General features: G+C 37.5%; 1 protein-coding gene across 2 annotated transcripts in view; it reads right to left on the bottom strand.

The window, feature by feature from the left end:
• CCDC141 (coiled-coil domain containing 141) overlaps positions 1-12,766 on the bottom strand; it is a 230,821-nt gene that overhangs the window by 170,066 nt on the left and 47,989 nt on the right. For both annotated transcript variants that reach the window (XM_081579496.1, XM_081579498.1), the window contains exons 3-4: positions 5,508-5,699; positions 1,781-1,889 (exon numbers count right to left, since the gene is read on the bottom strand). In XM_081579496.1, coding sequence (XP_081435622.1) covers positions 1,781-1,889; positions 5,508-5,699 — 301 coding nt within the window. The remainder of the gene's footprint in view (positions 1-1,780; positions 1,890-5,507; positions 5,700-12,766) is intronic.

Below are 12,766 nucleotides of genomic sequence, written 5' to 3'. Positions count from 1 at the left end.
AATGTTCATCGCAGCACTGTTTACAATAGCCAGGACTTGGAAGCAACCTAGATGTCCATCAGCAGATGAATGGATAAGGAAGCTGTGGTACATATACACAATGGAATATTACTCAGCCATTAAAAAGAATACATTTGAATCAGTTCTATTGAGATGGATGAAACTGGAGCCCATTATGCAGAGTGAAGTAAGCCAGAAAGAAAAACACCAATACAGTATACTAATGCACATATATGGAATTTGAAAGATGGTAACGACAACCCTATATGCGAGACAGAATAAGAGACACAGATGCATAGAACAGTCTTATGGACTCTGAGGGAGAAGGTGAGGGTGGGACGTTCTGAGAGAATAGCATTGAAACATGTATATTATCATATGTGAAACAGAACACCATTCCATGTTTGATGCATGAGACAAATGCTCAGGGCTGGGGCAGTGTGATGAACCAGAGGGATGGGATGGGGAGGGAAGTGGGAGGGGGGTTCAGGATGGGGAACACATGTAAACTCATGGCTGGTTCATGTCAATGTATGGCAAAAACCACTACAATATTGTAAAGTAATTAGCCCCCAACTAAAATAAATACATTTATTAAAAAACAAAAAAACAAAAAAAACCCACTTTCTGTCACTATCCAGCATGATCAGGTTTATGAAGCTAAAAGGGGAGTTGTTGTTGCTGTTTAGTCGCTAAGTTGTGTCCGTCCAACTCTTTTGCAGCCCCATGGACTGCAGCCTGCCATCTCTATCCATGGAGTTAGAATGAGACAAATGAGTTCAGGAAGCCATCCACTTGTACTCAGATCTATTTGTCAGTAATAATTAGAAGAATCCATTAGGAAGAAAAGAAGTGATTTTCCCTATCTATTATCTAATCTGCTTTCACAGAAAAAGATTACAGTAAACAGCTATTCTTCCACAAATTCCTTCCTTACTACAGTGCTGGCCCAGCCCAAATTCTGATGGAAGAGGTTAACACACAAACTGTTGGTTAACAACTAGGCTGTCTTGATAGTTGTTTCAGGGGGAGTTGAAAATAATTTTATATAGTGTCTTATTAGACTTTCATCTGGAAAAAGTTCACTATTCCTTTTAACCTCAATAGTGAAAGAAAATTTCCTTATTAAGAGCTGTTATTAAAAAGGTGATCTTCATTTACTGACCCTTAGAAGGAGCAGTCACTGGATTCAGCCATTTGTTTAACCAGGAAATATTTCATGAAGATCCACCCAGGGCCAGAGCCTCACTAGATGCTGAGGATACAAGGATGAGGCAGGGTGGCAGTGGCTCCTCCTCTGGAGCTAAGATCCAGCAGACTGAATAACTGAACTTCGCAGAGGCTCCTCTTCTACCATCCCTTAGCATCATTTACAACTAGCTCTTTCTTGTAGAAGATGACCAAAAATAAAGCTTTATTTACCCTTACTTGGAACAAGTTGAGGTATTCATAAGCAGATAAATTAAAAATATGCTCTCATGCATGAGCATTCTCATATTAATATCTTGAGAACTTTTAAAAGCTTATGTGAGAGGACTCCCCTGATGGTCCAGTGGCTAAGACTCAGTGCTCCCAATGCAGGGGGGCCAGGTTCCATTCCTGGCAAGGGAACTCTACCCCACATGTCACAACTGAGTTCACATGCCACAACTAAAGATCCTGCATGCTGCAACAAAGATCAAAGATCCCACATGCCGCAATTAAGACTCGGTGCACCCAAAATAAATAAATAAATATTAAGGGAAAAAAAGCTTATGTGAGGAAGACAGGTAGTTCTTGCCTTTGGTATGATGTTCATGAAGTTGAAGGAGTGATTTCAAGGACTCGGCACTCTCAAATTCCTGAGTGTTCTGGAGGAAATCTTCTGCTTGGTCTATTTTAACGGCAAACTACAACAAGAATACAAGGGAAACACATTTGAAAAGGTAAAAACCGAAGTGCCACATTTGATTATGTGTAAATGTTTTCCATGAATTATTGGCCTATCCGATTGTGTATGTGTTTCTGGGATGATGTGTGTGTTTGTGTGAGCATGTGCTGGCTCACATGTTTGTATGAGGTTTGTGTGCCCGTGTAGTCAGTTTGCAAAGTGCTGAGATAAGAACTTTCCTCTTTCTCCTTTGCATTTCTTTCATACCTGGAAATACATATGTATGCTGAAATAAACCCATTTGGTTACTGTTCTAATGTCCATTGAAATTTTCAAGTAAAATTATTGTGTCCCATGTAACAAATACAGCTGCTGTCAACATTCTAAAGCAGTTTCTCAGAGAACAACCAGAATGTTTGTTAAAGGAAACCTACAAAAGTTTGTGTAGCCAGTAATCTACATAGTTATTAGTAAATTTAACTTAAAAATCCACTTAAAGAGGTTGAAATACATAGTTGATTTTTTTCTCGATAATTAGATGTAGAATTAAAAAATGTAAGTCTCAGAACATAGTCTAATCCCATCTTTACACTTGACTTTAGGACTGAGAAGTGATGTCTAATCCTATTTCTTATACAAAGCAAAATACATATATTTGTACAGAAAGTGGTCCAAATAGATACATACCAGAGGGTTATATTTATGAGAAGGAATAGCATTAGAGATAGATGAGGAATGGTAAGCTTTTAGCTTTTAAATCTATAATTTGTAATTTTGTTTGCATTTTTATCAATGATTTTATGTACCTTTATACAAATAAAAATGAAATTAGATGCAGTAAAAAAGGAAAATGGAAAATATCTCCTCTACTTTAAGAAAAAAAAAAAGGGAATGGCTATTTGACACCCTAAATGGTAAGGAACATGACCAGCCTCTCTTTTTATATTTCTCCATAGAGGAAGTATGAAAGGGAGATGCTCAAAGTGATGTCAAGATTCTCAGGGGAATAATCTTAGGAGCAAATTTTAGAAAAGAGGAAAACATACTCGGTAATGCTAGTACAGTATATATGCGTGTGTGTGTGTGTGTGTGTGCACGCTCAGTAGCTTTGTCGTGTCTGACTCTTTGGGACCCCATGGACTATAGCCCACAAGGCTCCTCTGTCCATGGGATTTCCCAGGCAAGAATACTGGAGTGGGTTGCCATTTCCTCTTCCAGGGGATCCCTGACCCAGGAATGGAACCCAGGTCTCTTGCGTCTCCTGCACTGGCAGGTGGATTCTTGTACCACTGCATCACCTGGGAAGCCCACAGTATATCCACAGTAGTAGACAAATAACTCTTTTATTTCAGCATGAAAGTTGAAAGGAAACTATTACCATTTATGAGAGCATTCAAATCAACACATTCACCTTTGGATGATGCATAGAATAAACTCATAAAAGAGAAGTATCAGTGAGAAAGACACAAAAGCCTATCACAGTTCCTGCCATCTTTTTCAAGTTTTATCGAAACGCTTGTCTTTGGATTTAGTGATATCTAATATTTTTATGTGAGAATTTAAAGATCTACCGTGTTTGATTACTACAGCAATATAAAATCCAGTTATAAACGGCATGGAAAGATGAGAGAGCAGTTGCTAAGCACACCCCCTTCTGAAATACAGAGAAGGCTTCCTCCATCCTGTTAGAACCAGCAGATAGACATCAGCCACTGTCAATTGGGGACAGTGTTCCTAAATTGAAGAACAGGGTTTTAGAAGAGAATAACCTATATGATAGTTAAGCTTGAAGTCATCTTGTACTAACCATCAACCATGCAATAACAAGTCAGTTTGTATTTCTAAAGAACTCCTGCATGCGCATAGTTCACTAAGGGGATCCTATCTATACATCGTTTACATCTCTAAATCATTCTAATAGTTGGTTATAAGGATATTCCTTGAAGAGAAGTTTCAAAGGAAAAACAAAACCCTGGGAGGTGATTTGGTTTTCCCTGTAGATCATTACAAGAAATTCTGGAGTCACTATGTAACTTATATCTATATTTCAACTTGTTGTTTGACATATTTTTAAAAAAAACAACCCAATAAACAAACAATGCTTTACTCAGAAAAGCTTCCCTAATGTTCTACTATTAACCTTTATCTCAGGGATATTTTCTTTTCCCTACTTTTCTTCTTTTTACAGTTAGTGTAGGATGGAAGTGGCAACAGGGGGACACTTTTCAAAGACCCTATTCTTAGTTTTGCTTACACAAGGGGCAGGGAAAATCATGTAGAAGTTTTCCATCAGCTAAGTATGAAGTGGTTCACAAAATTGGAAGGAGGATAATATAAGAAACTTCATTGTTTCGCTAGGAATCAGAGTACTGGGCTGAATTATGGGTTGACTTAGGAGGTATAATTCCTTTTATTTCATGTAATATCTGGAAGTCATTTCTCATCATATAGAAAATCAGCTAGTATTAATGCTCCTACACAGTAAGAAACAAATATTGGACTTCATATTTGAAAAAAGATAACTTCTTGTGCTCAGTCAACCTGAATTTCAAGGGCAGTTAATACTTATACCTCACCTACTAAGACAAAATGAATCAGATGTATCTATAATTTGACCCCTATAGGTGTATTTCACCTGGTTTATTTCTTTTCAGGAAAGAAAATTGTCTGTGGGACTTTTTTCAGAAATAATCTGTGAATTGGACTTCATTGTTCAAACTGTGAAAAAGAAACCTTGAAAGTTACAATAAGGTTTTTGCTCCTTTTAACTTTTAAACGAATTCATGATGCATGAGATTGTCTACCTCAATTTTAATGTTCTATTACTAATCTTCTTTCTTTCATTATTTTGCATTTAAGTCCTGAATTTTCAGTTTGGAAATATCATATTTTTCAAAGCTAGTGCTTTATCATAATGAAGCAGTGCTCTCACATCAAAATGAATGTACTGCCACTTGACAGAGAAGTTAAAAGTGACATTTCTAATAACTACCTTACACTAAATATAACACCTCTTTTGAAACTGTTCTTTGAGTCTCACATTTTGAAATTGGGTTCTTCAAAAAAAACTGCAGAATTCAAGAAAAATCATGACCTTCTTAGATCCAGAACTTTTTCCTTACATATATTTTAACGAGCTCAAACTACGGAAATTCAACTACATGCCTTAGAGGGTACTCTATCATATGCTATGCTGACAAGTCAAACATTCTATGGACTATTCTGAAGTTGCCTTATCATAAGAAGCAGAAGAAACTGCATCCTCCAACTGTTAGTTAACAAGAACATGTTAGACCAGCATTTCTTGGTAATCCTGTAATCAGAGGTAATTGTTTGATTTAGTAATTGTATTATTATTAACTAAAGAGAGAAATATATCAAAATGGCTTATGGGTAAAAATTCCCATTTTTACTTAATATTTGCCAGTTTTAATTAACTACACTTATCTTTTGTTTGAAGGTATACATTTAAAATATTAAAAATTTTATTTTGATAATCAAAATTTAAATGTATGTAACTTGGTTATTCTGCAGTTTTTAAAAAAATCTGATTGCAATGTCTATTCAGAAAGAAAGGATTTTCAGGAATGTCATCCATTTACTCTGAAGTGGAGAAGGGAAACTTTTTTTAACAAACCTCCAAGGCATTTTCAAAAAATTCAGAGGTCAATCTGAGAAGTTCCCTCCTTCTCTCAAGCATGGAGACCAGGGCTGCCCATGCTTCGCCCAGAGTCTTGGCCATGGCATCGTAGACCTGACTCTGATCCTTGTTCTCTTCAGCAGTCTTGTCTGCTTCTTGCAGGAGTTCCCATACTTGATCTTCCAAAGCCTAAGTCCAGGGAAAAAAAAAAGGCAGAGTGTCACTCCGTGTAAGAACTTGGGATCATATTTTAAGCACTTAGATTTTTGAAATTATATGTAGTTTAGGAAGGTCTAGAAGAGAATTTATAAACACAAATTGTTGTGCAGGCAGGTAGTAAAGCATACAGAAGAGAGTTGAAGCTGTGGTAAACTGGGGAGCATGGCCAGGCTAAAGGCACCCACATTTGAATGCCTTATGTTGAAACACCATGGAGATTTATAAAACACCATAGAGATTTATTAAAAAAATGCATGATTACATACACAGGGGTACAGAATACTATGCCAACTTCACATTTCACAAAAAGAGAACTAATTGAAACACTTCTAGAAAGGAGTAATCATGAAAAAAAATTGTAAGAAATGAACCCAGTAAAACTTTTTATTTTAAATAGTTTTTACTGTTAACAAGCTTGTGAAGCTTAATGTAAATGTTAAGAGTAAGTTCTTGAAAGTGGATAGCCATAGTGTAAAAATTAGAATATCTGTAACCAACACTGCATATTGCTTGAACAAAACGTGGAAGATGAAGGGCAACCTGTGCTTTCATAACTGTCTCATTTGGGGACAGGAGGAGGATCCCACAGATCCTACTTTATTCTTGATATTGGCACCAAAATCAAGGCACAATTTTAAAATATAATACATTAACAATAACATGAATAAATTCTAAAATGTCAACAGAAAAGGAAACTAAACATGTGATGATGCAAAATACAACAAAGAAAATGAAGTAAATAAGAATATATTTATTAGAACACACAAAACAAAATGATAGGAATATAATGAAATATCAGTTAACACTCAAAACTTGAATGAGTTAATTTTTTCAATTAAAAGGCAAACAGTATCAGATTAAGGGGAAAAAATTCAACTAATTTATATTTTCTGGAGTCATCCCTCAACTAAAAAGATATAAAATCTTAAAATAAAGAGAAGAGATATATTAGCAGAGACAAAAATAAAGGAGAATTAGCAATGTTAATCTCAGACAAATTAGAAATCAAAACAAAAAATCATTGTGATTAAAAAACAGTCCTTTATATTGATAAATTACACAATTCACAGGGGAAATAAGGCACTCATGATGTTTATATTTATGACATTAAAATATTTAAAGTAGGTATGTGTGTGCGTGCTGAGTCGCCTCAGTCATGTCCAACTCTTTGACACCCTATGAATTATAGCCCCCCAGGCTCCTCTGGGATTTTCCAGGCAAGAATACCAGAGTGGGTGGCCATGTCCTTCTCCAGGGGTATTCTTGACTCAGGGATTGGATCCACATTTTTTAACTCTCCTGCACTGGCAGGTGGGTTCTTTACCACTGGTGCCACCTATACCCAGTCAGACCAAAATGCAATACAAGTAGAAATAAACAACAAAAGACCAGTTGATAAAAGAAATCTCTTAGAAATTTTAAGAAAACACTTTAAAGAAAAATTCCTAGATCAAATAAAGAAAAAACTATAAATACAGACTATTTAGAAGAAAAAAATAACAATGAGGCTACTATGTTTAAAACTTAAGATACACAGATATTTTATGCTTAGATGAAATTCATAGCATTAGACAACTTTGGTTTTGAAAGAAAGAAAAAATACATTAAACATTCAAGCCTAAATTATAGAAAAAAACTCATAAATTAAGACAAAATTAAAGGGGATTAACTTATTAAATATAAAATCAGAAATTAACAAATGAGAGATAAATATAAGAATCGATATTTTTAAAGGTTGAGTCACTGAAAATCCAAATGAAATATAAACACATCTGACAGGTGGGATCAAGATGGCAGAGTGGGAAGATCCTGAGCTTATGTCCTCCCACAGACAAACCAGCACTACAACTACATATAGAACAACTCATTCAGAGAAACATCTGAAGACTAGTATAACGGCTCTTCCAAAATTAAGGAAAATTTTGAAAACTACATCAAGATGGAGAGAAGTGGCAGAGATGTAATGTAGTCAGTATACATACCACCAGTGCAGGGACCCACAAGTGGGAAGGGATATCACAAATTCGAAGGTCCTAAGGAGCAAGGGGTTCGAGCCCCATGTTGGGCACCTCAGCCTTTGGTACCAGCACTGGTAGGACAGACAAGGGTCCCTTAACTGACTTTGAAAACCAGCGGGGCTTATGTAGCGCTAGAGCACTATACTGTAATGAGACTCTTAAGAGGCTTGTACACTAACTTGCTCATTTGAGTCTCTGTGCAGAGGCAAAAGTTTGAAAAGTGCCTGTTGCTCTAGCCAACTTGCCAAAGCTGTCCAGCACATGCAGTCTATTAATACATAGGAGATGAAGAAAAGCTATGACCAATCTAGACAGCATATTAAAAAGCAGAGACATTACTTTCCCAACAAAGGTCCATCTATTCAAAGCTATGGTTTTTCTAGTAGTTATGTATGGATGTGAGAGTTGGACCATAAAGAAAGCTGCTGCTGCTCCTGCTAAGTCGCTTCAGTCATGTCCGACTTTGTGTGACCCCACAGACGGCAGCCCACCAGGCTCCCCTGTCCCTGGGATTCTCCAGGCAAGAACACTGGAGTGGGTTGCCATTTCCTTCTCCAATGCATGAAAGGAAAATTGACAGTGAAGTTGCTCAGTCATGTCCGACTCTCAGCGAATGCCAAAGAATTGATGCTTTTGAACTGTGGTGTTGGAGAAGACTTCTTGAGAGTTCCTTGGACTGCAAGGAGATCAAACCAGTCAATCCTAAAGGAAATCAGTCCTAAATATTCATTGGAAGGACTGATGCTGAAGTTGAAGCTCCAATACTTTGGCCATCTGATGCGAAGAACTGACTCATTGGAAAAGACCCTGATGCTGGGAAAGACCGAAGGAGGGAGGAGAAGGGGACAACAGAGGATGAGATGGTTGGAAGGCATCACCAGCTTGATGGACATGGCTTTGAGCAAGCTCTGAGAGTTGGTGAAGGACAGGGAGGCCTGGCGTGCTGCAGTCCATGGTGTCACAAAGAGTTGGACATGACTGAGTGACTGAACTGAACTGATGCTCCTACTCCAGATCATACATTCAAGATTGGGAGAAGTAACTGCTTTGTCTAACCCATATAAACAAACACAGAAAACCAAACAAAAAAGGGGAATTTGTTCCAAATGAAAGAACAAGGTAAAACCCAGGGTTTTACCTAATGAAAAAAACCCTAATGAAATGGAGAGAAGTATTATGTTGATACAAAAGTAATTGTGGTTTCGGACCATGGATTTTAAATCATTTTAACTAGCCTCAGACACATCTTTACTAATCAAAATAGGAACCATTACAATCAACACCTTGTTGCCAATGAGAAATAAGTTTGTTTACTCCCGTAGTGTAAAAATCCATGCTTCAGGATTCGATGAACTCTTGGAAAGCATTTTCTGCCTCCTGCTGGTTGTGGAAACATTTTCTCTGCAAAAAGTTGTTGAGATGCTTGTAGAAGTGGTAGTTGGTTGAGAAGAAGTCAGGTGAATATGGTGGATGAGGCAAACTTTGTAGCCCAATTCATTCAACTTTTGAAGCTTTGGTTGTGTGATGCGCAGTCAGGCGTTGTTGTGGAGAAGAATTGGGCCCATTCTGTTGACCAACACTAGCTGCAGGCATTGCATTTCTCAGTGCATCTCATCGACTTGCTGGGCATATTTCTCAGATGTAACAGGTTTTGCAGGATTCAGAAAGCTGTAGTGAATCAGACTGTCAGCAGACCACCAAACTGAACATCAGACCTTTTTTTGGTGTAAGCTTGGTTTTAGGAAGTGCTTTGGAGCTCCTTCTCAGTCCAACCAGAGCTGGACATCACAGGTTGTCATATAAAATCCACTTTTCAATGCACATCACAATCCGATGAAAAAATGGTTCATTGTTGTTGTGTAGAATGAGAAAAGATGACACTTCAAAACCACAAATATTTTGATTTTTGATCAGCTCATGAGGCAACTACTTACTGGGCTTTTTCAACTTTCCAATCTTCTTCAAATACTGAACTAGCACAAAATGGTCAACATTGAGTTCTTCAGCAACTTCTCATGTAGTTGTAAGAGGATCAGCTTCAATGATTGCTCTTAATACATCACTGTCACTTTCTGACGGCCAGCCACTGCACTTCTCATCTTCAAGGCTATTATCTCTTTTGAAAAACTTCTTAAATCACCACTGCACTGTATGTTAATTAGCAGTTCCTGTATCAAATGCATTGTTGATGTTGCGAGTTGTCTCTGCTGCTTTATGACCCATTTTGAACTTGAATAAAAAAATCGCTCAAATTTGCTTTTTGTCTAATATCATTTCTATAGTCTAAAATAAACAGCAAGTAATAAGTCACTAGCAAAAAAAATAATAAAGTGAGAAATGAGCATTTAAAGTGATGTATAACATAACCACAGTTAAGAATGTAGTCCAGTATCAAAAGGCAAAGTTCAACAATGTAAAACTGCAATTACTTTTGCACCAACCTAATTGCCTGATAAAAAGTACAAAGTGAAAACTGTTAGTTGCTCAGTCATGTCTGATTCCTTGAGACCCCAGGGACTGTAACCTTCCAGACTCCTCAATCCATGGAATTCTCCAGGCAAGAATACTGGATTTGGTTGCCATTTCCCTCTCCAGGGGATCTTCCCAATCCAGGGATAGAACCCACATCTCCTGTGTCTCCTGCATTGGCAGGTGAATCCTTTAATGTCTGAGCCACCGGAGAAGCCCAAAGAGTCCAAAGCAACAGTCATAAAGTCACACACCAAACTCAGAAGAAGAATGGAGGCACACAATTAGAATTTCAACAAAGTTAAAAAATATAAAAAAGAACCAGTCAATATAAAATCTACATAAAAAAGAGCTAAAGAATACAATAACTGAAATAATATACTGGAGGGAATGAACTACAGACTAGGTGATGCAGAAGAACACGTACACAATCTGAAAGACACAATAGTGGAAATCAGAATAACAATGATAGTGTAAGAAAGCTCTGGGACAAATTGAGAGTATAAACATTTGCATTACAGGGGTCCCAGGACAAAGAGAGAAAAGGGCATGTTGTTGCAAATGGCTACATTTCATTCTCTTTTATGGGTGAGTAATACTCCAGTGTAAATACACACCACATCTTCTTTATCCATTCATCTATTGATGGACACTTAGGTTGATTTCAATTCTTGACTATTGTAAATAAGGCTGCAAATAAACATTGGGGTTGCTTGTTACCCTAGCATAGCCAGGTAGATTCACAAATGTAAAATTATTTGTTATGCATTAGACATTCAAGGTTCTCTCATACTTAATACAGAGAAGGCAATGGCACCCCAATCCAGTACTCTTGCCTGGAAAATCCCATGGACAGAAAAGCCTGGCAGGCTGCAGTCCGTGGGGTCTCGAAGAGTCGGACATGACTGAGCGACTTCACTTTCACTTTTCACTTTCATGCATTGGAGAAAGAAATGGCAACCCACTCCAGTGTTCTTGCCTGGAGAATCCCAGGGACGGCAGAGCCTGGTGGGCTGCCGTCTATGGGGTCACACAGAGTTGGACACGACTGAAGTGACTTAGCAGTAGCAGCAGCATACTTAATAAAGAAAGACAATAAAATTCATAATGCAACAAAGAGCTGGAAAATTTCATACTTAATTTAAAACTTGCCTCAGGTAGAGTGGGTTGAACATGCCAATGAACTAACTCTTCAGAGACATCCATTGAACACTTGCCCACTCCACTCTCTTTAGTATTTAGGCTAACTACACATATGATTGTGTAAATTGCCAGGAGAGTTAGATTAAATGTGTGTACTTTCTTAGTTTCCTCCCTATGTGACAAGGGCTGGCTAATTTTATATTGTCCATGTTTTTTCCATTTTATATATTTTATCATTAAAATGGAATAACTTGGCCTCAATTTCTACTTATGATGGCTCAAGACTTAAATTAGAAGTTTTAAATTCTTAGATACTGCAATCATATGACAAAGACTGTACAAAGAACAGAAAGCAGAAAAACTTGACAATCCCATGACAGAGATGCAGAAGAGAATAAGAAATAATGAGCAATAAACTCATTCCAGAGTAAAGCAAATGAACACTTAGACTTTCAGTAATATTTCTCAGGTTTGACAAGAAGGTGGTAAGATGAATCTGAAAGTTGGTTACTTCTCTATCAAATAGAGTTGCCTTTGGAAGTATATTTAGCCTTATTAAATACATATAGGTTTCTCTTAATACCATTCTTTTCCCACTGACGTGACACTTTGTAAACAAATAATACAGGAGTTTTGGGGACAGGCAGCTTGAAGGACTACAGTTCTGGTTTTCTATATTTTCTTGGGATTTTCCCATGACCTCCAGTATGAACTGCAAAATGTTTGATTCACTGTAATCCCAAGGCTGGAACATTCTTGCAGAACCTTCCGGGTTTAATTTGGTAAAAATTACACTTGGGATTTTTCTAAGGAAGCCAATTGACATCTGCCTTGAAGATTGGCAGAAAACCATCTGCTCCAAATTCTCTTGGAATTCAGATCACTCTTGGGGTGCTGGGATCAAGGCCAGGTACAGTTCAATGTTCCCCTATCAAACTCCATCTGAAATAACGGAGGAGACAGGAATTTTGACAGAGTGAACTAGGCAGGAATTCATAGAATAGAAACATTTCTAAACCAATCTGAAATCTAAGATAATAACCAGTTGGGGTTTATTTCTGGGAGATTCCTGGAATGGAGGCTGATGTGTACACAAAGCTGAATTCCACCGTACAGGTGTTTGATGTATAGTACTTGGATCTCTGTGATACTTCTTCCCCAACCTTGGTAAAAGTGTTAGGAAGTCCACTCAGTTCTTACTGTTTTATTTTAATGCTGAGTCCTCAAGAAGACTACCTCTTTCTTCCCTCAAGGAATAGGATCTACCAGTTTGGTAGCCTGAAACACAAAGGCAAGTAAAGTTCTACTGGAGAGGGCTAGAGGTCATACTACCCATGTCTACTAATAATGATGATTGCAAATCTGTGAAACAGACACAAGAGATCTACGTTCTACCTCACTCATATT

Source organism: Giraffa tippelskirchi, chromosome 3 (assembly GCF_054371585.1).
Source record: "Giraffa tippelskirchi isolate mGirTip1 chromosome 3, T2T-mGirTip1v1.2.pri, whole genome shotgun sequence".
Taxonomy (NCBI): domain Eukaryota; kingdom Metazoa; phylum Chordata; class Mammalia; order Artiodactyla; family Giraffidae; genus Giraffa; species Giraffa tippelskirchi.
This window is presented reverse-complemented; position numbering and strand designations above follow the sequence as displayed.